The following is a 27,473-nucleotide window of genomic DNA, read 5'->3' on the forward strand; positions in this document are numbered from 1 at the left end:
GGAATATTTTGTTGGATTGATATCATGGTGGCTCTTGCTGTAATACTGGATGGGTTCCTAATAATGGGACACTCCTCTTGACTTGGGTTTTCGACTTGAGTAGCCTACAAACTAAGATTGAAGACAACGATTAATCCAACATCATCATGCAGATGTCTAATTAGATTCAAACTATGCATTGAGTTTTGAGTGTCATCAGTCTTTGTCATGTGTGTCGGGCTGGATAAATCATCCAGGAGTACCAGAACTCACCTCCTTCGAGAATACAATGTCACATGTGGTTTATTTTCTTTTGTTTGTTTTGTTCTATTTCTAAAAGGGTTCTTTAAAAAAATCACAGCAGATTTTTTGCTACATTTGCTGACATGTTTGGGTTTTTTCTTTTTTACATTTTTTAATGACTATTTTTAAATTTGCACCCTTTTTCCTCTCATTCTTCTCTAGAAAGGCGTTTGTAGCTTTCAAATGTGTGATGTGGTTGAATGTTCCTGACAAACTAAAGGATAAAGCAACCTGCACTGGTTTTTAAGCTTCTCATGAATTTAAAAACCAGTGCAGGCAAACTGGAAAATACTAAGCACGACTTCTCTAAAATGAGGGAAGCTTTCTTTTTGGGGAAAAACGAACTGCATTCAATTCTGCTTTTATGTCAATTGCTGGCATTTGAACGAATTTAATCTGTCAAAAAAATCGTTAGAAATAGCTCAGATTTTATTTTTTCAAGTTTTAAGAAAACATTTTTTTGCAACCAATGGCCAAGCCACTTAAACAGTTAATTAACTTCATGCGTTTAACCTGTAAAATAAGATGACAAACCATGAAGAGATTTCCACCTGCGTATTGGACTCGAGATTATGCAACCATCTGTTGCATCTTTTGATGAGAAAATATGATTAACTAAAGGACAATAAGCACGCATATTTTGGTAAAGCGCCACCCTCCTCTCTATTTCACCACCAACACCCTCCCAGCAAGAACTGGAGAGGTTTGCTCGAAATCTTGAATGACATTCGGTTAAAAAAAAAATCCGGAACAGTCCATTTGGAAAGGTACGAATCGACAGGTTAAAAAAGGCTCCTCCTCCACACGATGGAATAAGAACCATGAAATAAAAAGAACACGTTCCGACCAAACACCTCGTTTTTTTGCTTCCATTGAAACATATCAGGAAGGAAAAGAAAAGACTAGAATTAAAGCCCACCGTGTGTAAACCCGTCGTCGACAGTGGTACAATCAAGCCGTGCCTGCGCCGCGAGGACGGGGAGGTGCGCGAGAGGGGGGTGGGGGGTGTTCACTTTTTCACGACTGAGGGAAACAACACCGGGGGAGGAAAGAAAAAAAACACCGCTAAACACACTTGACAATCTGGGGTTTTATGTCTCAGCAAGTGTCTGCGAAATGTCTACTAAAGCGGAGCAGTGTGAGTACGGCTGTGTTTCTCCTGTCATGTCACCGGCGCGCGGAGGCGCGTTTGTCTTCCTCCGGGTGGTTTTTTTCTTCAGCCAAGAAGGCGTTTGAGGGGAGCTGTCCTTGGTGATGAAACCGCGGTTGCCATGGCAGGTTGCAACACGTCCTCACTGCGGTGGATGGCTGGGGTGGGGGGGCTCGAGCGGGAGGGGAAGCCGTTTTATTTTAATTACCAAAAACCCACCTGTGTCTGTGTGTGCGTGCGCGCGCGTGCTGGTGCGTTTTAGTTCCTAGCACCGACGTTGGAGATGGAAATCTTCCATGTGTTTGATTGACGTGGTTGTATGTGGGGAGGGGTGTGTGTGTGTGTGTGTGTGTGTGTGTGTGTGTGTGTGTGTGTGGGTGGTGGTGGGGGGCGCTCCTGGATTCAAGGTCGACCTGGGCTGGGATGCTGGGATGCTGGGATGCTTTACAGAGCAATATGGTGGCATACAGCTCGATCACTCATCTGGTTTTAAAACAGGTGAAAGCCGGCGCCGCTGCCGTGTGTCGGTGGATCGTCTGTGCTCACTTTCAGCAGGACCGGCCACTTCTGGAGGTCCCTGCTCCTGCTAAACTAGATGTGTGCACCCTCTATACAGTGTAAAATTACATTTCTATCGTTGATTTAGCAACGTTCACCTGTAATTACCAGCAGAAAGCAGCGCTGGCGCTGACCACACAGCCTCCAGCTGTTTTATTTTGGGATGCCTTGTTTACAGGTCAGAGAGGAAGCTAAAGTATACAGCCAGGTGTCAGTATAAATGGGTCAGCGGTCACCCGGTCGGGCTTGTTTTGTTTAATTGAATAACCTGACAAAACCAGTGGTTGCAGGAGTTGCGTAAGCTCCCTCTGTCTGACCCTGCTTGTCTTTGGGCTTGAACTGGCAACCTTTTGTCCCACAAGCGTGTTTCTGGAAGCAGTAGATCGCTGCTTCCTCCGGGGCTTCCTGTGACTCCCCTGTTAGAGAGAAAAGGTCACCTGCTCAAGTCCAAAGAGCCACAGGAAGCGAGTCTAGCGCGTTGATTTCATCACTGGAACCGATGCTGAACATCGGTCATAATAAATGACTTTGTGCCCGTCGCCATTGTCCGACTGGTGTTGATTTGTCTTGTTACTCTGCTCTTTATTTTGTCCAGTTGCCTCTAAGATACGATACTTGCAAGAGTATCACAACCGTGTGCAACACAATATTTACCCCGTGCCCTCTGGAACAGACATTGCAAACACACTGAAATACTTTTCCCAGACCCTGCTCAGGTAAGTACCCTGCTCCGGACCATCAGGTGAAGTAACAGACTGTAGAATGTTTGTTCTTTAGCTTCCTTCATGATCAGATATACCAGTTTGTTCTGACACACACCGAGAGCAACCACATTAAGTCAAAGGGGAGCAGGAAAATGCCCCATCTGTCTTTTAGAGATGGTGGATAAATACCCCTTTCATTGGATATGGGCAGTTCAGTCTGTTGAGTCAGTGGCAAGCTGCTAGATGAAGGCCTCCCTGGTGTGGCCTGTTGTGTCCTTTCCCATGGGTCTGGTGGTGGGGGCAGCTCCTCCTGCGTTGCAGTTGCAGGGTCAGTCTGCTCCCCTGGGTGCTGTGCAGGCCACCTCCAGGTCAAGTAGGCAGCCATCTTATTTCCCAACACATTTCCAGTTAAACCGTGATGCTAGGGAATGTGTCTGTGTCCCTAGGTTCACATTTACAGACGGGCGTCAGAGAAAATTGTGGCACCACTTTAACCTATTAGCAGTTTTGCACAAACTGTGGAATTACTGAAGGAGTAACTTGTATGCCCCATTTTTATTATTAATATCATCAGCTTAGGGTGCAATCTATTTGAGATTGGCAGCTGGCCTTAATTCTACACCCATAAGGATTATTTCTCTGCTGACTGATGCTCAGTATTCCGTGGATGCATCGGCCTCCGCCACGCAGGCGGCTGTGGGAATCAGCGCAGCCTCAAGGGGCGACGTTGCCCCCGAGAGCTGGTGTCATTTCCGCGAGAGCATCTTGAAACCGGCCACCTCTTTCTCGCTGGTGCAGAGTAAACGATTCCCCCCACCCCCCACCCTGTCGTTCGCCGGCCGCCTCAACAGGAAGTTAGGATTATCCACCTGTGCCTGCCGAAGTCAGGGTGAGGAGGACAGAGAGTCAGAGGGAGGGGATCTAGGAAAGAAAGTCTCACGGAGACAGATAAGAAATTAGCCAGAGGAGGTGGATGTTGCTTTAAATACAGGCTTTGGTTTGAGTACAGGGCACCACACACACACACACACACACACACACACACACAAAGGCATCATCAGTAGCAATGACTTGAGGTGTAGGCTTGTTTATTTCCACCTCACACGCCCAAGAGTTAGAGACTGTGTGAGGAAGTATTGCTCACATACATTCAGTGCAGGGTTTGAAAGTCAATGTATGTCATGTCCGTACCAGTGCATTTCTACATGTGTTTTACGTGTCGTTTTGTGTCCGTATATTTTCCTGTGGGTACGTTTGCACACAACAGTCTGCGTGCGTCTATATGTCCAACGTTCGTGTGCGAGTTTGTTGATGTCCTTGTTCATTGTTCAAAGTAATGATGTTTTCTCTTGAGGAGTTGGCAGTGAAAAAGTCATACTCTGAGATACAGTCTGTTGTCGCCAGTTCCTCCTGCACACCAATGCAGCGTTGACACCGACTAAAATCTTACAGAGTATAACTTTGAGGGGATATATATGAGAATGTTAGCTCTATATTGACAGTTTAGTTTGTTAGGCAGCACTGTGCAGCTAATGTCAATCAGCCGAATGAAATCCCCTTCCTCACTTGCCAGGAATGCTGTAACTATTTGAGTGACCCTTTAAAATGAAACAGCCTCTCCGACCTGGGCTCTCATGATAAATCTCAATAATGTCAATAGAGTATTTTAGCTCTGCCTCAATAGTTAAAAAAAGAGCAATGCTCTCTGGCCCCCTTCCCCTCCTCCTCCACCCTAGATGCTCCACACTCAACCCAACTAGTTTTTTCCCCCCTTTTGTTTCTCCTCCCTTAAAATTGAATATGTCCACCACTTTCCCCCAGGGGACAGCAAACACAATTGTCCATCCTGCATTAGTTCACAAACATGATGCTACCAGTCATCTCCCCCCGTGACACAACCTATTTCTTTGTCATTATAGTTTCTCCTCTACCGTAGATTAGTTGTTACATTTATTTTAGAAACCTGAATCCATATGCCTGTTGGATCTCATTATTTCTCCTGATGATACTGACGCAGTATCATAACGTATGCATACGGACATTATTTCTCTGGTGCAATAAACATGTGCTGTGACCTAGGAGCCCTTGATCTAACCTCACACACATGTTTATTACTGGCTGAAGCATGTTTCAAAAGTGTCACCTCTGTATTTTCCCCAGACTAATTTAGTGTCACTCCCATCCTTGACAGCCCCACTAAAGACAAGGAATTTTTTTTTCTTTTTAAAAAATTCACAGCTCATTGGCGTTGTTTTTTTGCATGGTGGCCTTTGACCTTTGTGATTGGCCGTTGGCAGCCATTGAGGGACAGGCGGTTTGCGCTGTGCCTTTGTGGAGAAGTATGGGGTTGCCACTGAAAACATGCCATTTTTTATATTTTTGCTCCTTGTCACCAGATACGCATGAGATGCAGTGATCATCGCAGTTTGTGCTCATGTTTTTTTTGTTTTCCAAGTTTAAAAGCAGTCAAATGAATATGTTAAAAGGAGTCAAAAGTCACTCTGAACAGACAAAGCAGGGAAAATTGCCTGTGCCTTTAGTGATACAGTCAAATAGACACTGCATCCTATGTGGGGTTTATCTGGGTTTGTTTTTTTCTATTTACGCTGTCTCTGTAGTGCCATTTCAATGTAATGTGCTGTTTTTTTGTGTCTTTGTTGTCTCTTTTTTTCCCTTGTTCCCTTCCCCTACCCTCCCTCTCCTACCCTCCCGCCCCGGAGCAGCATTCTGTCCCGCACAGGCAGGAAGGAGAACCAGGAAGCTTCCAATTTGGCCGTGCCCATGACCATGTGTCTTTTTCCTGTGCCATTCCCACTCACCCCATCTCTAAGACCACAAGTCAGTTCCATCAACCCTACAGTTACTCGCTCCCTCCTTTACAGCGTTCTGCGTGATGCCCCGTCAGACCGCGGGGGGCAGGGGCAGCAGAGTCGGGACGCTCAGCTCTCAGAGTACCCGTCTCTGGACTATCAGGGCCTCTATGTGACCCTCGTGACCCTGCTTGACCTGGTGCCCCTGCTGCAGCACGGTCAGCATGGTGAGTCAAGGCCCAGTGCACTACTGTTTGTCATCATCATCTTCGAGCCGTCTGGCCTCTGCATGAAGCCACTGCTGCTTTTTTGGCCTCTTTTGTAAACTGGAGGAAAGACGTCCTGCTGAGGATCTTGAGGGATGCATGGGGTGATTGGGAGCACGCTGGATCCTGTCAACTTAATCGTTCATAAGCCATTGGACACTCCAGACATAGGCGCTCCTCTTCTGTGTATCATACCTGACTGCATGTTTGTGGGAGAAATGATTTACTTATGTTGTCATGTGCAGATGTAGAAATTTAATATTGAAGAAATGTATTTTTTTTCTTCTTCTGAGTACATTTTAGATTACATGACTTATTTCCATGCTGTTTTTCATGGGCTTAAGGCTGCATCACAGTCTGTGCTCTTGTTTTTCATTAATATTTGACTGCTAGGGGAAAAAAGCTCAAAAGCATGAAAGCGCATCTACTTGACTTAAATGCTCGACTTCTCTTGAGGGCAATCTTCAGCAGCTTTTAAACATAACCTCAAAGACCTCATAGTCCAAGGATTCTTTATTTCTTTCTTTATACGGCTAATAATATGTCTTACTTTGACCTCTGTTGCTGCATACAGTATGTGAATACTGTATGTTCTGTTAATTGAATGAGTGTCTGTATATCTCTCTCTCTTTGTCTTCTTTGCCTTTTCTCTTTTTTTACCAGATCTGGGACAGTCCATATTTTACACAACAACATGTCTCCTGCCCTTTCTCAGTGATGATATTCTCAGCACCTTGCCCTATACCATGATCTCCACTTTAGCTACCTTTCCTCCTTTTCTCCACAAAGACATCATTGAGTACCTCAGCACCTCTTTCCTACCTATGGCTATATGTGAGCACACATAAATCAAATGATTAAGCCCACTTAAAATGGTCACATTACATCACACTTACTACTATTATTCCTGTTCGCCTTCTGTGTCTGCAGTGGGTTCTACACGGAGGGAAGGAGGAGTCCCTGCTTACATTAATCTATCTGCATCCTCGATGCTTATGATTGCCATGCAGTACACCTCAAATCCAGTTTATCATTGCCAGTTATTGGAGTGTCTAATGAAGCACAAACAGGAAGTGTGGAAGGTATGTCAACACTGGCAACAACTGCAAATAAAACGCTGCAGTAATGTTTTCTTAATGTATCATTACTGTAATGAATGCTTTTTTAAAAAAAACAAAAAAACCCAAAACATTCCTATACTCAACCCAGAAAGAGAAAAGAGAACTCAGATAGTTGTAATCATATATCTGTGCCGTATGCAGGATCTCCTTTATGTTATATCCTATGGCCCATCCCAAGTAAAACCTCCAGCTGTGCAGATGCTCTTTCATTACTGGCCCAACCTGAAGCCACCCGGCGCCATCAGTGAATATAGGGGGCTGCAGTACACAGGTCAGCCTTTCTTTATGTGCTCGCTGCTGCTGGAGCTGCCCGCCAATTGACTAAATGTCTAACCTATTCATTACTTCTCTCCTTTTCCTCACTTCCCTCCTACTCGGTTCAATTTCCTGCATCAGCCTGGAACCCCATCCACTGTCAACACATTGAGTGTCACAATGCAATTAACAAACCTGCGGTCAAGGTAATTTCAACCTAGAAACTATATCACTGAATCCTTCAAAAGAAACCTTTACATCACTAGATTACATTAGCAGCAAGCTGCTTCCAGCTTTGTCTTTACTGGACTGTGTTCAGAGCTGCACAGAGAATGAACGGAGACAGACTTTCAATTACCTGCCGAGGGAGGGAGGTACAGGAGGAGGGGGCTTAATTGGGAGCGATGACCCCAAACAGGCCTTGAGGGTACAATAGCAGTAAATTACAGTGCACTGTCTGAAGACCGAGGCCATGACATTTTGAGGTTTAGCCGTGGGTGAAATACAGGTTACGAGAGAACAGAGTGCAGCATATGCAGGCGGTGATCCACGTAGAGTCATGAAGGGGGTAGGTACAGTATATGTGTCACAGGATTCACACCACGTGTTGGGATTTTAGTTATAGAGTTCACAGATGAAGAAATCTTAGCCTACTTAATTAATATATAGATTAATAGATGGGAATTCTTTAAAAACTATTGCAACATTCAACACTCCACTATTTGTATTTGTTGTGTTTGCATCAAAATAGATCATAGGTAAAAGCCAACAGTATCTGTTTTATGTTGCAGATGTGTATAGATCCCACTCTTTCTGTTGCCCTGGGAGACAAGCCACCACCTCTCTATATATGTGAAGAGTGCAGCCAGAGGATTGCAGGGTATGCGTGTGTTTATCCGCTTTTTCCTCTGTTTTCTTTCAGTACAGTAAGTTGCCATTCCAAGCAGGCATCCTGTACTGCCTACCTCATTATTCTGCACTTTAACCCAGGGGAAATACGTCGCCATGGTTACATAATTCCCTCATGCTGATAATGAGATCATCATCACAAAACCGCGCAGCCACTTGTTTCTCTTTTCTCCTGTGTGGTGTGTTATAATTACATGGTCCCCACTGTTTTGTCTGTTTTATCCAGTGTAATGCTTTGTCACGCGGTGGGAAAAACATGCCTACAATATGCTGGATTAATAGATCACGTATGGTTTATATGTTTTCAGAGACCATGCTGAATGGCTGGTTGATGTACTCTTGCCTCAAGGTGAGAAGTCAGTCTTGTTTGGTCAAATAAATGACCTAATATATTACATTAATTATACAATATACACCATATAGAATGTTTTGAAGCACAATAAGTTGCTGTCATCGTTTGTCTGCAAGTTATTTATTGTTTATTGTTTTTTGCAGCAGAGATCTCTGCCATTTGTCAAAAGAAGGTAAGTTTGAGTGTGCCATGAATATTATTCACTGTTGATTGTCATCTGTAAACAGGTACAGGTATTTCTCTATGATAGGAGAGGTGACCTCCGTCCTGCCCCCCCCCCCCCCAGTGGAACATAAGCCAGTTTCCCATTTTCACACTATTTTTTTTGGCAAATCCTTTAAACACCTTCCTAGGTTTATATCAACGCCACCATCGCCAGCCCCTGAAACATTACAGTTGGTCTGAGACTCACCTCCCTCTGAATACGTTCTGATAAACAGACCGCAATATAGATGACAAAAACATCGGCAACATCAGGGTAGTAGCTTCTGACATGAAAGCAGGCTGGGTGGTGAGAGAACACAGCATCTGAGGACAGATATGTTAATTTGATAGGGAGCGCTGCATCTCTCTAATGGCACAAGATTAGAGGCTGATCAGATTAGAATGGCTCTCCTTTGCCATGCTTTTTATTTTTAGAAACCCGAGACGCCACTGGGACACATAAAGACTTTTCTGTCACTGCTGACATATTCACTTCTCATTAAGCGAAAGCAGATAGGGTCGTTATTGACAGATTTGTTTTCACTTTAACATATATGTCCCTTTATTTTAATGCTTACGTCCCAGAGAAGGACAGAAAGAGAAAGTCATCGATCCTCCCACACTTACTCCTCTTCCTTGGCTTTGTAGAACTGTAGCTCTCATGTTCGGAGGGCTGTGGTCACCTGCTTCTCAGCTGGCTGCTGTGGGCGTCATGGCAACCGTCCGGTCCGCTACTGTAAGCGTTGCCACGCCAACCAACACAGCAGTGAGGTGGGGGCTGCGGCGGAGACCCATCTGTACCAGACGTCGCCCCCTCCCATCAACACACGGGAGTGCGGGGCAGAGGAGCTGGTGTGCACCGTGGAGGCTGTCATAAGGTGCAGCCACAGCGTTTCCACCGACACGTCATAGTCCTGGTTACACACGTGTAACAGTGCTACATTTAATGTCACTACTTTGCTCTTATGTCTCTCGCTCAGCCTCCTCAAGGAAGCAGAAATACACGCCGAGCAGCGTGAGTTTGAGCTCAACAGGCGCCGTCAGATGGGCCTGTCCACGTCCCACCACTCTCTGGACAACATCGAGTTTGACAACAAGGAGGACGATCAGCACGACCAGCGGCTCCTAAGTCAGTTCGGCATCTGGTTCCTGGTGTGTAAGCGCAGGGTTTCGCTTTGTCTGTCAATAAAAGGGAGCTGGGAGATAAGGATGTGTGCAGAACACGGCCTGCTTTCACTGTTTGTTGAATCCATGGCTGCCCGATTGATTCGTTTGCTCGTGCCTGCAGGTGAGTCTTTGCACTCCCAACGAGAACACGCCGACAGAGATCCTGGCTCGACTGGTCAGCATGGTCTTCCAGTGGTTTCACTCCACTGCCTACATGATGGACGATGAGGTCGGAAGTCTGGTGGAGAAGCTAAAGCCGCAGTTTGTCACCAAATGGCTAAAAACCGTGTGTGAAGTACGGTTTGATGTCATGGTTATGTGTCTGTTGCCCAAACCAGCTGAGTTTGCAAGGGTAAGATTAAAAGTAAATGTAAGGGGCTGCGAGCATCACAGCTGCTGATAGCATATACCAAAGTCCATTCACACCATTCCCCAGGTGGGAGGATACTGGGACAAGTCCTGTACCACAGTGACCCAACTGAAGGAGGGCCTGAACCGGATCCTTTGTCTGATACCTTATAATGTCATCAGTCAACCACTGTGGGAGTGCTTTATGCCAGAGTGGCTGGAATCCATCCGCACGGAGGTGCCCGACCACCAACTCAAAGAGTTCCGAGAAGTGCTCAGGTAAAGAATATCCTTCACCTGTACTGGATGGATGAATGAAAAATATCGAGAGGACACGTGGCGACGCCAGGAAAGGCAATAACACTCTGCTGTACGTTTGTCCTCCAGTAAGATGTTTGATATCGAGCTTTGCCCGCTGCCCTTCTCCATGGAGGAAATGTTTGGTTTCATCAGCTGCCGATTTTCTGGATATCCAGCATCTGTACAGGAGCAGGCTTTGCTCTGGCTGCACGTAAGTGCATGGACGCAGACGCAAACACACGCTACCTGGCATGTCCTCACGCTCCCTCTGTCCTGTTAAATTCCCGCGGTTCTGTCTGCAGCGGGTGTTAATTGAACAGGTTGTTTCAGAATGTGGCAAACTGGGCAGGGACCCTGCTGAAAATGGATCTGGGTCACAGATAGTGAGGCAGCGGGGGGGCGTTTGGGCATTTCTCCCATCTGTAGACATAGCTTACCGTAACGGTTGCACATGTTATTATGGAGAGAATTACAATGAGATGAAGAGGAAGTCCAGAATTTATCAGTGAGTACAGTCATTTTCTTTAAAGGCAGAATCTTGGGAAATAGAAGCCAACACTCATCAGAATGGAAAATTTGAATTCCTCATTTAAGCTTCGTTTTGAAAGCTGGCTGAGTCGGGAGAGAACGTCCCTTTTGGTGTGTGGGGGGGTGTAAAACGGTCTGTACATATTTTATGCCCTGCATCGATCTAGGTGTTGTCGGAGCTGGATATTGTGGTTCCCCTTCAGCTATTGATCGGAATGTTCTCTGATGGCGTCAACTCACTGAAGGAGCTGGCCAATCAGAGGAAGGCACATGCCTCCGATCTGTCTGACAACACTGGTGCACGGAGGGTAAGAGCGATGCTACGACACAAAAAGAAAACGTTGTTCTTCATATCAGTTTGATAAAACCTCACACACGCAAACTAGCGGATGCATGTTTAGCAGTAAAAGGTCAACATTACTACTCGTCTTGCCGCTTTTCCCCTTTTTTTGGCATTCTTTGAGATGCACTGTGTGTTACTATGGTAACTACCAGTGTCTAAATATAGCTTCTTTAAAGGGCTTAATTTAACTTGACTGCAATGTAGATCTGTCACAGAGAAGTATAGTCAGGCCATGCTGCTCTATTTGGCAGTAATGGGAATATTTTTCATTTTTTTCACGGCGATTTGTCTTGTTCTCATAGGTGAGTGTGGTGTCTGATCCGGGACGCCGTGGGCAGCATAACACCCTCAGTCCTTTCCCCAGCCCCTTCCGGAGCCCATTCCGCAGCCCTCTGCGCTGTAGCCCCTTTAAAAACCTGGGCCATGCTGCTGGCAACTGCGCTCTTGATCTGGACTGTGAGGACGATGACATGAACCTGGGCTGCTTCATCCTTATGTTTGACCTCATCCTAAAGCAGGTGACCACACCTTCCTAACAGCTGCAATAACAGGATGTTTATGACATTCCAAGGCAAAATTATTCCCGGAACGACTTATCTAAATTTGGGTACGCGTGTGTCAAAAATAAAACATCTTAAAACCTGTCAATTGGAAGCTTATTTTAGCAAGCGTCACGGTTTCAACTGGAGGTTTTTCATTTCGACGTTGAAACGCTGTGCTCCATTTTTCATTGTCCTAATTTGACCATTTTATCTGCCGTGGCTGCAGATGGAGCTCCAGGATGACAGCGTGATGCTGGGTCTCGACAGCAGCCTTGGGAAGGATATCGTAGGCATCATCAACAATGTATTCCAGGCTCCGTGGGGGGGCTCTCACACCTGCCAAAAAGATGAGAAGGCCCTGGAGTGCAGCCTGTGCCAATCCAGCATCCTGTGTTTCCAGCTGGGATGTGAGCTTCTGGAGCGGTTGACCCCCCGGGAAGAGATTCGCCTGGTGGTGAGAAATGCCCGTGAACTCTTGTTATAGAGGAAAGGTTCCTGTGTTCCTGTTTGAGAAGAGGCTACAGATTGTATGAAGCATAAATCATTTTAATGAATTGGTCCTAAAATCACTTTTGACCGTTAAGCTTCACCCTTAAGTCACAATATGAGTAGACGTGTTTGTTTGTTCTGCAGGAACCGACAGATAGCTTGGAGGAAACATTGCTCGCATCCCAGCCAGATCTCTCCCTGGAGACTGAGAATGGAAACGAGGAAGATGACAACCCCAGTGGGCTGCATGCTGACAGCCCCATTAACCAGTCTCCAGATAATGCACGTGCGTATCCATTTCACGTTTTCAGGCAATTATACCTTTCAGTCAAAATACTATTAATCATTTAAACTGTATCATGAAAAACACCAACAACTGTCTTTGGGGAATATGCTACTTTGTTTTAGGGAAATTAATAGCTAATCTTACTGGCTCCAATTGTTGTGTTACACTTCTTGGCAGGAGAACATTAATAATGATTTTAAAACACCTGTAGATGCAAAAGTTTGCAGTTTTCTCACCAGCATGGAAAAATTAAATGTCAGAGCACTTGTGTCCATAAAGGGAAGTTAAATCCACAGTGCTTTAAGTGCTTTAAACTAACTGCTTCACTTGCTTTCACATATGTGCATCTAGCATAATGTTTTTCATCAAATGTGCACATTTACCTTTTCTGTCATTACCATGATGTCCTTTGTGAAACTACCTTACCTTCTTCTTCCTTGCAGCCATTAAAAATAACTCAGATATGAAGTTCTCCTACCAGCAGCTACCTGTTTCTCTGAAGTTAATATACACAATTCTGCAGGTACTGAGTGCAGATTCAGCCTGAGGTCCACGCTGAAGGCTTTCAGTTGCTGCTTCACAAGTCATTTTTGTGTTCAGGAAATGTCAAAGTTTGAGGAGCCAGACATTTTGTTCAACATGATGAACTGTCTGAAGATCCTCTGTCTCCATGGGGAGTGCTTGTATCTTGCCCGCAAAGATCATCCCCAGTTCCTGGCCTACATTCAGGAAAAGATGCTCATTCCCTGGTGCCAGTGTTTTCAGTACAATCGTTCAATACAATCTTTCAGCCAGCCTCTTCACAGCTGAATATGTTTTTTTGTGTTCCAGTTTGTGGTCCATGCTAAAATCCGAGTTTTGTCAGCTGGCGTCTCTAGCCGTGCCTCAGCTTCTCCACGCTCTCTCTTTGTCCCATGGAGCAGACATCTTCTGGAACCTCATCAACTCGAACTTCAACAACAAAGATTGGAAAATACGCTTTGAAGCAGGTCAGAGACTAGAAACTCACGTCTGCAATGACTCAGAGCTGATTATATAGGCTGCAATGTTTACCGCAGCGTCATAAAGGGAAGCATTAGTGTTGCTCCTAAATACATTGTTCTTTTTAGTTGTGTATTAATAAATTATTAAGCAGAGTGGCAGCCTGGTTCTATAACGCAGCCAGCCAGCAGCTTCAGCTGTCATCAGCAGTAACTGAGTCAACTGACTGAGTCAAACATACAGGGAAAAAAATGATTTGAGGCCTTTTGTCACATTGTGATCAGCAGAAAAGAGCTGCATGACCTTGAGGCCAAGGCAGAGGACAGGTCATCCAACCTTATCCAACCTAATATATGAGACAAATAGGAAGAATTGACACACCACACCACAGAAAAATAAAATAAATCAATAACAATAAAAAATAAATTAGAAAATACGGTTATGTGTAATGCTAAATCATGCTTTTAACTGACGGGCAAAATAGTATTGCCACACTGACACCTAGTGGTCGACTGTGGATCCTATATTTGTCCATAACGTTAAAGAAATAAGCCCTTAAATATATATCTTGATCAAAGCCATGATTGATAAGTAATCAGTTCTTCCTTGTAAGCACAGGCTATCAGGTTATCACAGACGTTACAGAATATCTGTACATTTTGAGCCCTGTTTCTAGTTTATGTCCCAGCTGCAATATGCACTCGCCGCTATTTCACAATACATGCATATCATATGCATAAGTGTAATTTAATGTATCGTATAAAGGAAACTATGTTTAACTCTGTTTTTTAAAATTCCAGTGGAGAAGGTAGCAGTGCTTTGTCGGTTCCTGGACATTGGTGCCGTAACAAAGAACCACTTACTGAAGTATGCGCTGGCTCACGCCTTCTGCTGCTTCTTGACCTCTGTGGAAGACGTCAACCCAGCAGTGGCCACTCGAGCCCGACTGCTGCTAGACACAATCAAGAGGCCGGCCCTGCAGGTGACCTCAGATTATGACTCTTTGCAGCCGTTAAAGAACCACATATTAAAGAAGTAATCACTGAGACATAAGGCCATATTCTAAAAATGTCTACATTACACACAGGCACCACTTTTCTATGGGTCTAAGATGATGTTTTTACGTGTGTGTGCTGTCCAGGGGTTGTGCTTATGCCTGGATTTCCAGTTCGACACTGTGGTGAGGGATCGGCCCATCATTCTCAGCAAGCTGCTGCTGCTGCACTCCCTGAAGAAAGACATCCCTGCACTCAGCTGGGAGTTCTTTGTCAATCGTTTTGAAACTCTGTCTCTGGAGGCTCAGTTACATCTGGACTGTAACAAGGAATTCCCATTCCCTACCAGTATGTCACTGATGTGTGCTCATAGTTCTACACCAGCTATACACACCTTCAGGTTTGCCATCTTTTATTTAACAGCCATCACAGCTGTAAGGACCAACGTGGCTAACCTCAGTGACGCAGCCATGTGGAAGATTCGGAGGGCCCGTTTTGCCAGGAATCGGCAGAAGAGCGTGCGTTCCCTCCGGGACAGCGTGAAGGGGGGCCCGCCAGAATCTAAACGAGCTTTTTCCCTCCCCGAGTCGCTCAGCAACCGGCTTCGTGAGTATCACCGATCCTTCTGAAGCTGAACCTAAAGCACTGTCACTCAGTCTGTGGTCTAACGGTGTTTGCAAACATCATTTAATGCATTAATTCTTTAAAAAAAAAAAAAAAAATGACAATATGTTTAAAGCAAAATATCTTCATCATTGCCCTTTTTTATTTCCTCTGGGTGAAACAAGTTTTTACAAATACTATTTGATCACAGCCTTTTGTCACTTCCCTAATGTCTCTCCTCCCTCGTTTGTTCCTAAACACCATTTCATTTAAATGTCTTATCACACAGTTGAATAAGGCTCACATGTTGCCTCTGAAGAAAAGAATATCTGAGTTTCTGTAGTGCCATCTGTGTGGGCTTTAACCATCCTTAGATATTTTCTTATGCCTCATAACTCTAATTCGTCTCAACACCACTGAAGCCTTGTGGTGTGGCCTTTTTCATCACTGTTGACATGACAATGAAAAGTCAGACTCCTCTACTACTTCCCTGTACACTCTGCTAAATTGTGTTCTTCATATGTGATTTTTAGCTCTAAGGCTTACAAGGCAAGAGCATTCTGCTCCAACACTGGGAGATATGATAGAGAAAGTCCTGCCAGGTAAATAACGACCAAAATATGAAACATACAGTTTTCCCAGAAATTACATTGGAGGAAATGTCTATATATTGTCTTTTACATAGTTTTTCACATTCAATGAAAGAAATGGGGTCTCTCCTATAGTGACATGATTTATTTTGTATCTTATTTATACGATTTCTAACTCAAACACGATGGGAATGCCCCCTGCTAATAACTAGCTGGTCACAAGGGTCCACTCACGTATTCCTTTTCTCTGTTTTATTGCACGACTACGTCTCCGCTCATCTTGAATCCCCCACTTGCGTGTTGTCACTCCTCCCCTGCTCCTGCGCCGTAACCTCTTGCCATCTTCTCCCCTGTCTGCAGCACGTTTCCTCCCGCATTTTAACCCTGACGCTTCAGCCCCTCTTGTAGGCCAGACGCCGTCCCCTGAGGACGACACCATTATCAGAGACCTGCTCCCTGAGGATGCCGGCATAGATCACCAGACGGTCCATCAGCTGATGATGGTGCTGATGAAATTTATGTCCAAAGACAAGAGCAGCGCCGAGGCTGACATCGGCAGTGCCAAAGCTTTCAACACGGTGAAGCGTCACCTGTATGTGCTGCTGGGTTACGATCAGCAGGAGGGCTGCTTCATGATTGCGCCTCAGAAGATGCGCACCTCTACCTGCTTCAATGCCTTCATTGCTGGCATTGCACAGGTCACGGAAATCCAATATCGGCACATTTGGTATTGTAGTGTGATGGTTATCCTCACGATTTAGTCTTTTGTTTCTTCCAGGTGATGGATTACAACATTGGTTTAGGGAAGCAGCTGCTCCCCCTAGTGGTGCAAGTGTTGAAGTACTGTACGTGTCCTCAGCTGAGGCACTATATTCAGCAGCCGCCACGGTGCTCGCTGTGGGCGCTGAGGCCACATATAAGACAGATGTGGCTCAAAGCCCTGCTAGTTATCCTCTATAAGGTACCCTTTCACTCATCTGTGTCAGTGTTTACATTTAAATCTCATTTTCTCATTAGGAAATCATTTTTGTCTGCATCGTATCATTAAAAAGAGATAACAGGGGCTGATCGGGGTTTTCTTTGCACTACAGTACCCTTACAGAGACATGGATGGTAGTAAAGTGGTCCTCCATCTGATTCACATCACTATCAACACGCTGAACGCTCAGTACCACAGCTGCCGTCCCCACGCCACGGCAGGGCCTCTCTACAGCGACAACTCCAACATGAGTCGCTACAGCGAGAAAGAAAAAGGTCAAGCATCAAAGAAGGGCGCAACAAATGATAATTTATTTGCTGGAATTGAACCTGGATCCGTTCTCAATTGGTTTGAAAGTTGTATTATTTAAGTTCATAGTCAAATTCTTCAATCCAGGGAACTGGATGAGATGTCAAGATGATAAGATCTCACAGTCAAAGTCTAGGTTTGTTTTCCTCATAAATGCTGGACTCATGTCATTTTTCCCCCCTATCTCAGAAGAAGATAGTGTGTTTGATGAGTCAGATGTCCATGACACTCCGACCGGTGCTGCCAATAAGGAGTCGCAGACCTTCTTTGCTCGTCTAAAGAGGATTGGTGGCAGCAAGTCTGTAAAGTACCAGCCAGTAGAGCTGAATGCTAGGAAAAGTAAGAAACAGCCACACTCAGAGTACTCATAGCATATTATTTACCACATGGACTGAAGCTTTTCCCTGGAGACCGTATGAAATTTCAGCATCCCTTACTTTGGACAACTTCTCATTTTTCCCTTGCTCATTAGGTGAAATTGAGCTGTCAGAGTATCGAGAAGCCAGCGCTCTTCAGGACAGCATTCTGCACTGTGTGAGGGAGGAGAGCACCAGGAAGAAACGGCTGCAGGCCATGCACAAGCAGAAGTCTTTAGACATTTCCAACACCGATTCCATCTTATTTAACCTGGATGAACACCGACGAAAATCCTGCATCGATCGCTGTGACTTGCAAGTGCCGCCTGTCATCCTGCCTCCATCATCATCCACGTCCCATAGCAGGCGTCGCGGCAAAGGGTCGTCTGATGGCTCTTCCGTTAGGGTGGAAGGCAGCGATGGCCTGGACCGACGAGGCTCCCGGGGAGGCCATTCTGATGTCTCCAAGCCTGTCATTCCAGAGGTTCGCCTCAGCTGCATGGAGACCTTTGAAGACAAGTTGGACCAGAGCTCACTAGGGGGATCAGCTCAAGGGAAGGAGGACCAAGACCTCATTGACCTCTCCTCAGACTGCACCTCCATCCCAGAGAAGCACTCGTTGCTCTCCATGTCCGACAGCGACTCTCTGGTGTTTGAACCCTTGCCTCCGCTGCGCATCGTTGAGAGTGACGAGGAGTTTGACCTCAACACCATCATAGCTTCAAAGCTCAGCGGGAGCCCAAAGTTTTCCGCCTCACCTGCCAGCAGCAACACCTTGAGACTGTCTCCTGTTGTTCACGTGAGTGTGGATGAGGGCTGTGATGACAAAAAGGCCCCCGACCTTCCAGAGGGCATCTTAGACCAACAGCTTGTGAAAAAGAGGCTAAACAGTGTGACTCCCAGCGCCTCTCTGGAACTCCCAGACCGACTAGAAAATGTCTGCCACGAAAGCCCAATGACACTGAAGCAAAAGCGAGACCTGTTGAGGAAGACCGCCCATGTTCCTTACACATCTCTGGACGATATGCCTGTCACCGCAGAGGAAGCAAGGACCGGGATGGGAGCAGGGACGAGCCCCTCTGGCCGCACCATATTCTTGGATATCCCAGAAGACAAAGCAGAGCCGCTCTCCTCGCCAGAAAAAAGCAAAAACAGCAACAGCAACGACGAGGACGAAGAAGACGGGGACGACGAAGAGGAAGACGATATGGGCGACGAAGGGGACAGCGAAACCAAGGCCGACGATGGGAATGATGAAACCGAGTTCAAAATCCAGATCGTACCGCGTCAACGGAAGCAAAGGAAGATAGCGGTCAGTGCCATCCAGAGGGAATACCTGGACATCACCTTCAATATGTTCGACAAACTGGGCGGTGAGCAGGCCACCGAAGCAGGTACGAACATTGCTGACATTCATCTCTGCTCGGCTCTCGTCTCCTTTTTAACATATGAGCTACATAACGTGCGGCCATTGTGCTGACAAGGCTGAAGTGTTTTCCGTTGTCTCCAGGCACCTATTAACTCGATGTGCAATATAAAATTCAATTAGGAGATTTCGAAAACTTGGATGGCATCAGTCCCAGATCACTTCACAGCCTGCTGACTTTGTTTGGAACCGGAGCCAGCGGGGATTAAGTTGATTAAGTTGATTTGGAAGCATCGCCCCCCGTAGATCCGCTATAATGCTGCTCACCTGCAGTTTTCAAAGCTCGCTACTTGAGTTGTCCTTAATGAAAGCTTATAGATTTAGCTAAGTGTGTTTTTCTGTAGGCGCGATGGGGAGCGAACGACTGTTGCCGGGTTAACTCAACCAGCATTGTGTCTAAGCAGCAATTATGTTCCTTCATTGCACTTTCATTCCAATGTGTGTTGAGAAATGTGCGAGTTACACTTCCGCTGCATCCTGTGGTGTGTTTGTGTGTTTGGTCGTCTCTTCCATTCATATTAAAAGAGCTTTGAAAGGTAAAAGAGGTCAAAGAAGAGGAGAGGAGATGCAGATTCCAACAAAATGCTCAGTTTTCACAAGAAACCTGAGACAGTTGACGCTAATCTAAGTGCAGATTTACTTCGTCTTCTGTTAATTCCTGGCAATAAATGGCAGTTTTGATGCCAATGCCCCACCCATATTGCCTTGCAGATCATAAAGTTCTGTCTACATTGGAAAAACCACGAGAATCAGCCTCAGCTCCAACACTTGAAGCTGTGATGCCTGAAACAAGCCATCGCTCTTCAGTGTCAAGTAGGATCCAACTACTTTGTAGTCGTCTTGTAAAGTACAATAAATGTGAAAGCTGTGGTAACACTTTGAAAACCTTAACTTACCTTTTTTTAAAAATTGGTATTATTGTCATCTCTGATTTCTATCATCCAATGATCCTGACTAGATGTAGAAATATGTTGTGAAATCACACACTGTTATTATTTTATTTTATAAATTAGGCACAAAAATCATCATGGATTCTTTTTTGTAAGAATTTCAGTAGAATTTCTAAAGTTTGAGCCCCTCACCGAAAGCAAAATACCCAAAAATACATTTAAAAAAGCATTTTTTAAAAAAAACCATTATGACAAAACAGAACCACAGTGTCCATCTTTTCCTTGTCTGTGTTTTCTATTTTCATGTATTCATACATTCTGGTTGCTGCCGCTGAACTGCTCGTGGCGGCTACATTAACCCAGACGTTGTTCTCTGTGTCTGACCTTTAGCTCAGTACCGTCAGGTGAAGCGAGGCTCTTTGGGAGCTCTGACCATGAGCCAGCTAATGAAGAGACAACTGGAGCATCAGTCCAGCGCGCCTCACAACATCAGCACCTGGGAGACGGGTCAGTCCTTAAAATGCCCTCCTTAAAGATCTAAAGACAGGAAACTCGACTCCGGTTGTTCCTCTGTAGGCCCCACAAAGACCAGTCTGCTGTCTGCACCGAGCACAGTCAGCATGTTCGTCCCTGCGCCTGAGGAGTTCATTGACGAGCAGCCTACCACCATGTCTGACAGGTGGATGGACGATCCACGTTTATAGCAGGTCTCCAGGAAGCAATGTTTCACTAATTTAATTCAATGTATTATCCAGGTGTAGGGACTGCTCGGCTGTGCTGGAGGAATACGACGAGGAGACTCTCAGCCTGGCCGTGGTAGTGTTATCCATGTTCATCCACCTCAGCCCAGATTTAGCTGCTCCAATGCTTCTCGACATCATGCAGTCTGTGGGCAGGTATTACATCAATCTCCATCCACACAGCACTTCACCGATAAATGAAGTTTCATAACCCGCCCCTACAGCTCATGCATATTCAGCACTAATCCGCTGTTTTAACTTCTTTCAGGTTGGCATCTAGTGCCAATTTTTCCGGTCAAGCTGAGAGGTATGAGACCCCAAAGCTGTCATATTTGCAGCACATACGTATACGAGGTTTATAAAGAGTCATGGAGTGCGACTGGCTGTCCACCGTTGTCGTTCTTTGGTGTTTTGCAGTATGTTGATCCCAGGGAATGTTGCAGGGGTAGCAAAGCAGTTCCTCCGCTGCATATTTCACCAGCTGGCCCCCAATGGCATCCTGCCCCAACTCTTCCAGAGTAACATTAAAGGTTTGCTCGTACCAACAACCCACTGTCCTTAAAATACACCAGCAGAGAGCTGCACAATGTGGTCGATGCGCGCGTGCTTTTTCTTTTTGCAGATGGCAGTTTCCTGCGGACACTTGCATCTTCCCTGATAGATTTTAACGAGCTCAGCTCTGTTGCAGCCCTGAACATGCTCCTGGAGGTGGGTCGCCGCTCTGCAATGTGTCATGTCGCCAGCAGGCGGAGCTCTTGTCCAAGTAGAAACTTGTGACTCCAGCAAACAAACAGCAGAAACAAAACTCGAACGAATCATCAGGGTTAACAGATTAACCAGGTCTAATATCCGCCCCACTGCAGTTTAGTATTACAGATAAGATAAATAAAGGGAACACACACACACACCCAGTAGTGCACGAGATGGCCAGTCAATGTTTATCTCATGGACAAGGTGATTGATCATTACTGAATAATTAGGTTAATGGATGTATATTTGCTTCTAGGATTTCATTGTATGAGCTGGTTTGCCTTTCTGCCTTGTAGGGTTTGAACAACAAGAAGAGTCTGCCAGCAGGGGGAACGATGCTGCACTGCTTGGAGAACATTGCCTCCTTCATGGAGGCTCTTCCCATGGAGTCTCCCAGCAACCTGTGGACAACCATCTGCAACCAGTTCCAGACATTCCTTACAAAACTGCCCTCAGTGCTTCCTCTCAAGGTAGCTATCGACTCTGCCGTTCATTCGGTCATGGTCTGATATGGTTTAAATGTGATTATGGCTTGAGGGAAAAGCATCTAGAGGTGCCCTTGTCGGGTTCAATTGGAGCGGGACTTAAAATCGTAATTGATTCGACTCCGATTCTTTTGACCTTGTAGAACAGATTATTGTGCTCTACTCAATTCATCAGCATGGACAAATTTAAAGTCTGGAAATATGGCAATGAATCCTGCAGAGATAGTCAGAAGTATCGCATCCCAAAGCCTGTTGACAGTTCGGATTTTCTCATTAGTGCCAAATGGATTCCAGTTTGAGGATCATCATTTGTTTGCTGAAAATCCCAACTACAAATGCTACACGGGTAAGCCCAGAGAGGGTTGCGAAATATATAAATATGTCCAAATTGTGGCCACTAATCTGTTGTCTCCTCTTCATCAAACACACACAGAGTCTTCTGGACCCTTTCTCCAAGCTGCTGAGCTTTGTCATCCAGTATGGGATGTTCAGCCTTTCCTACCTCATAGAACTGTGTGGACTGTGTTACAAAGCCTTCAACAAGGTACTTGCGAGCGTGTTTGCATGACGACTCCTCTGAGTGTAAAAGGCCGGGGGTTCATTTGCTGGCATAGAGGATGTGCTGACAGCCTGTCCCTACGCAGCCTTTAAAGAGCGGAACCTCTTAAACCGATGTGCGGTGTTAAAAATGTAAGTTCCTCTCTGCAGGCCTCTGAGATCATCAGTCTTTTGGGTGCTGCGCCTACTCACCCAACTCTCCAGTCAGCCAGAGATGTGGCTACATGTCACAGATGATTAAGTAGGCAATCAGCCAGTATTGATTAACATGATTAGTTGGTGTGCGAGGCCAGAAGATGCACGGCGTGTTACTCAGTGGCTGTGTCGGACGGGGATGGACCCGGGGCTGTCTGCACAGTTGGGCCAGATGGATCCTCGCTCCTTCACTACTGTCAACACTGCATGCTTTATGCCTCCTGCAGTATTGATTTTCTGCACCCTCTTTAATCCCTCGCCATATAACATCCACTTTTCGAGAACCCGGAGTCACAGTGAAAAATTGTTCTTGGAACAAGCGTCGTGCAGTTGTTTTATGGAGACTTGAGGTCCCTGGGAAGTGCGGCGTGTGGGTTTTTTTCCCCTCCACTTGTCTTTGGAGGACAGACTACAAAAGTTGGAATCACCAGGCTACGTTTATAATCAGAGCTATGCGTAATAGGCCCTGTAGCTTTTAGAAATCCTATCATTCCCTATTTACCACGCGAGCATGGGCCATTAAGTTTTAATTATGAGAGCGCGGCAGACAGGTATGGTGAGAAGTGTCAGCGGCGGCGTTGCGTTCTGTAAACGAACACACGCTCGCTTCCAACTGAAACAGACATGATGGTGTGGAGAAAGAGGGAGGCAAAGTAGAAGCCAGAAGATGACAGTGTGGTTTGTAAACAGGCAGCTGGGCTTTGTGTGGAGGGGCTGAACAAAGATAGCAGCCTGTCCTCGGGGAGGGAGAAGGCAGCCTGACAGCCTCATCTGAGCTGCCTGGGACTCTGGGAGAAGAGATCTGGACTGGCCTAAATCTACTCCTCAGCTTTGCTATTCTCTGTCTATTCTCTGTCTCCCCGTCTCCCCTCCACTTCTCCCCCGCCTCTATTCAGACTATGGAGTTTATGCTCTCCTCACAGCATGAGTAAGGGAGAGTGATAATAGAACAAGGCAGCCTCGCTGCATCAGTACGTTTACTCCACTTTTTTTCTGCCCCCCCCTCCCCTCCCATCCAGGAGAGAGATAAGTTCTACATGTCCCGCATTGTGGTGTTGGAGCTCCTGCAGGCTCTCAAGTTCAAGTCTCCCCTGCCCGACACAAACTTGTTACTGCTTGTCCAGGTAAATAGAAAGGAAAACAAACATAAATAAACATGAAGTCTTGAGGAGCAAGCACGCCCCCCCCCAAACACAAGGCTGGAGCTTAGTGGGGAATTTCTCAGTTTGTTTGTGCAGATATTGGCACACGCCTGGCGGAATCCACCATCATCCAAAAGCACATGATCGCAACATTGCCTGGGGTAAGACTTTAGCCGCCGTGTGTTTGGATTCTTATTAGATTTAACCCAGTAAAACAGCAGGAACAAAAGCAGAGCAGATTGTGATTGGTCCTAATGGATGAAGTGGTTTTGTTCCCAACAGTGCACAACCGCAGCCATGGAATGCATGAGGCAGTACATCAGTGAACTGCTGGACTTCATTGCAGATATGCACACGCTAACTAAGCTTAAAGTGGGTACTGGAACTCACATAGATGATTTTTTTTTAAAATATGTATATTGCATTGGGGGTAGTGTCTGATTTATTTTCTGCTCTCCAGAGCCATATGAAGGCCTGCTGTCAGCCACTGCACGAGGACACGTTTGGGGGGAACCTGAAGGTGGGTCTGGCACAAGTGGCTGCCATGGAGATCAGCAAGGGCAATCACCGTGACAACAAGGCTGTGGTCCGCTACCTCCCCTGGCTCTATCATCCACCATCTGCCATGCAACAGGGGTGAGAACCCGAAAGCTGATTTACTGAGAGTTTATTAATGATTAATTCAAATGCAGCGGATGTGTGTGTGTAATGTTCTAGACGGCTTTCCCGTTCTTGATAGTGTTTACAAAATCAAGAATGTCAAATATTGTCCAAAGAGCTGTGAAGAAAGTAGCATAGTAACATATAATATCTTTTTTCCCCCCACTTTGCAGACCAAAAGAATTTATCGAGTGTGTCTCTCACATCCGTCAGCTGTCCTGGCTGCTCTTAGGCTCCCTGACACACTGTGCCCTGCACCAAGGATCCACCTCCTGCATGCCCATCCCTCTGGACGCCGGCTCCCACATTGCAGATCATCTTATTGTCATCCTAATTGGTTTCCCAGAACAGTCAAAGGTCTGGCAGAAATAAACTCCTCTTACTTGAGTCAACCCAGGTTTTGTTAATCCGATGTTTAATCACCTTACTGGCCCCTTTCTTCTATTTTGGTCTCCATCCCCAGACATCGGTGCTGCACATGTGCTCCCTGTTCCATGCCTTTATGTTTGCCCAGCTGTGGACCATCTACTGTGAGCAGGCAGCTGCCGCACCATCGCTGCTCAACCACAATCAAACTGAGTTTTCCTCCGGTGCCATCCTCACTGGGCTGGAGTTCTGGAGTCGGGTTACACCCAGCATCCTGCAGCTCATGGCCCACAACAAGGTGGTGAGTGCTTTGTCGGTTTGCCTGGGATTTAACAGTTTACGCTAGGTCAGGTTAACGCTAATGGTGAAATGTAGTTACATTTAAAGCTAAATGTCGTATTTTAATGCACTGGTGAGGAAGAAGTTAAGAAATGAACTAACTGTGGCTTTTGCTTTAGATGGTAGAGATGGTCTGTCTTCATGTCATTAGCTTGATGGAAGCCCTGCAGGAGTGCAACTCAACCATCTTTGTCAAGGTTTGCTCTGAATCCATTTCCACGCGATCGACATATATTCACATTTAGATATAATAATATAATCATTATTTTTCTGTCTTGTAGCTAATTCCCATGTGGCTACCCATGATTCAGTCAAACCTAAAAGTGAGCTCTCTTTTTTGGTGTTATTTTTAGTAGTAAAGTGACACGTTTTTGGGTTTTTTTTTAACAGTGCTGTATTATTTTCCTTCATTGTTTTTTCCCCCAGCATCTGTCTGCGGGGCTGCAGTTGCGTCTCCAGGCCATCCAGAACCGGGTCAACCACCAGTGTCTGCAGGGTCAGTTATCGGCGCCTCCATTCGCTCTGCGAAAATGGCTGCAGTGCACCCAGTTCAAGATGGCTCAGGTGGAGATTCAGTCATCTGAGGCCGCCTCGCAGTTCTACCCTATGTGACCGTGCTGGCCTCCGGTTCCGTGCGGGTCCTCAGGCCCCCTTGTGTCGTCTCAGACTGACTTCCAGCTGATAAAAGGACTAATATCTGCATTCATGCTGTGTGGCACAAAATCATTTTTAGCACATTTAGTAAAATCTCTAAATATGTACAGTCTATCTATGCTATTGTAAAGAATGAGTACAGGTTTGACAGGCGTGTGGGGGATGTTTGTGTCAGGTGCCTCACTGTTGTTTTGGACCGATTTAAAGGGTCGATCAATGCTGAAGGGAATAAACCCGTGTTGATACTCGTGAGGGTCTGAAAGCAACTGTGAGTTGGATCTTAGATATGTTCACCCTTTGACATTCATATTCCCTCTTTTTAATTTGCTTGGTCTCAAGCCAGATAATAAAGTAAGAGATTTTCTAAACACTGAGACTTTCTGTCATTTCAGATGAATTGCCACCCCTTTAAAATTCAAATGTGACATTTATTCTGCCCTTTTCGGCGTCTCGACTGTACGGAAAATATCCAACCTGCCGTAATTCAGGCGATAAAATCAGCTCCTCTGGACGGTAAACCCAACCTCAGGTGTCTCTGGAAAGAAAAAAAACCTCCAAAAGTCCCAACGGAACATGCATTAGTCAGCTCCCGACAGAGATTGTTGTCAGTCTGTCAGTCATGCTGCCTCTCGCCATCAGAGCTCAGATCCATCAGAGGTCCGATCTGGGTTGCAGCAGCGGCTTTGTAACTCGATAAGGTGGAGCCAGACGTTGGAGGCAAACAAGACTATTTTGGTTGGCCAGCCCTTCCACAGAGCACCCCCCCCCCACCCCCCACCCACCATTGCTTTTCCATTCCCCTCTTCACTGGCAACAGGGAAACAGATTGGACCACGCATATACCACGAAAACACAATTACCTTTGGCCTAATGTGGTTTGTGGAGATTAAGCGTTACAACGAAGCCCTTTTCTGAGAATAACAGATGACACGACAGCAGGGCCAGAGAGGCATCGGTCTTTGTTGTGATCTCCGCTGCTGGAAGGATTTTATTACCGAAGCTGTAAGATGAATTAGACGTGATGTGTGTCTGTCCAGGGGAAATGGGCGTCCACGGACGAAAACGAGCCAAGTTTTATGTTTATGTGGTTTCAACTTTTTAGCAAATGTGTCTACGAGAGGTGGGTGACAGATGACTCGGCCGCATAGTGCAGACACACACACACACACACACACACACACACACACACACACACACACACACACACACACACACACACACACACAGCTGAATCAGGCTGCAGTGCCCCTTCTCATCAACCTCTAGCCTGGGCTCATCAAAGAGCTCCTCTCCTGCTGTTCGTCTCCGTGTGTGTGATTGTGAATTTAAGTGATGACGGATGCAGGGGTTGTTTTTTTTCTTCTTCTTCTGTGCGTGGGCTCCCGCCAGTGTGTGTGTTTTTAATCACGTCCCCCTTCGTCTGGGGTTGCATCTGTCAGCCCCTACCTGCCGTGGCGATCGTTTGAACTCGCAGCCCTTTTCCCGAAAAAACCTCCCTCATTAGCAGCAGCTTATGTAATCAGTGTCCCACAGGTATCCAGCACTTTCCCCACCCCTGCCCGCCTGCCTGTCCGCCTGTCTGTCTGTCCGCTACCTACTGAAGGACCATATGGGAGCACTGACCTGATGAGCAGGCAGCTGTAGGCACCGAGGGTAATTAACTCTGACCAAAGGCCTCTCAGTCAGAGAGGGAATGAGTGGGTCCTCAGAGATGGTGAAGGTCAGTTTGGAAAGCGCACACACACACACACACACACACACACACACACACACACACACACACACACACACACACACACACACTCATCCGCCAGGTGATGTTTCCTGATGAAAGCACAGAC

At 46.0% G+C, this 27,473-nt stretch overlaps 1 protein-coding gene across 3 annotated transcripts; it reads left to right on the plus strand.

Moving 5' to 3' along the window:
- The first annotated feature begins 1,263 nt into the window (after positions 1 to 1,263).
- Positions 1,264 to 26,006, plus strand: LOC130540161 (protein unc-79 homolog). Of its 3 annotated transcripts, none has more exons than XM_057059121.1 (50): positions 1,264 to 1,420; positions 2,586 to 2,706; positions 5,418 to 5,731; positions 6,434 to 6,604; positions 6,701 to 6,852; positions 7,033 to 7,162; positions 7,288 to 7,352; positions 7,938 to 8,026; positions 8,364 to 8,404; positions 8,551 to 8,579; positions 9,260 to 9,489; positions 9,592 to 9,763; positions 9,900 to 10,130; positions 10,215 to 10,405; positions 10,514 to 10,637; positions 11,122 to 11,262; positions 11,600 to 11,815; positions 12,066 to 12,293; positions 12,473 to 12,614; positions 13,058 to 13,137; positions 13,215 to 13,363; positions 13,446 to 13,603; positions 14,396 to 14,577; positions 14,737 to 14,938; positions 15,014 to 15,196; positions 15,727 to 15,795; positions 16,144 to 16,481; positions 16,562 to 16,744; positions 16,875 to 17,037; positions 17,261 to 17,410; positions 17,544 to 18,821; positions 19,565 to 19,666; positions 20,134 to 20,250; positions 20,320 to 20,422; positions 20,499 to 20,639; positions 20,752 to 20,790; positions 20,901 to 21,013; positions 21,106 to 21,191; positions 21,530 to 21,703; positions 21,996 to 22,064; positions 22,152 to 22,262; positions 23,491 to 23,595; positions 23,697 to 23,774; positions 23,896 to 23,985; positions 24,074 to 24,249; positions 24,447 to 24,630; positions 24,737 to 24,940; positions 25,098 to 25,175; positions 25,260 to 25,301; positions 25,405 to 26,006. In XM_057059121.1, exons 1-50 carry the CDS (start codon positions 1,399 to 1,401, stop codon positions 25,588 to 25,590), a joined length of 8,142 nt encoding a protein of 2,713 aa, XP_056915101.1. In that variant the 5' UTR covers positions 1,264 to 1,398; the 3' UTR covers positions 25,591 to 26,006. The 3 variants fall into 3 exon arrangements, with proteins under 3 accessions (XP_056915101.1, XP_056915102.1, XP_056915103.1); XM_057059122.1 differs by having other exon boundaries at positions 24,737 to 24,937; XM_057059123.1 differs by lacking the exon at positions 19,565 to 19,666.
- Positions 26,007 to 27,473: the final 1,467 nt, after the last annotated feature.

The sequence above is a fragment of the Takifugu flavidus genome, chromosome 16 (assembly GCF_003711565.1).
Source record: "Takifugu flavidus isolate HTHZ2018 chromosome 16, ASM371156v2, whole genome shotgun sequence".
NCBI classification, from domain to species: Eukaryota; Metazoa; Chordata; class Actinopteri; order Tetraodontiformes; family Tetraodontidae; genus Takifugu; species Takifugu flavidus.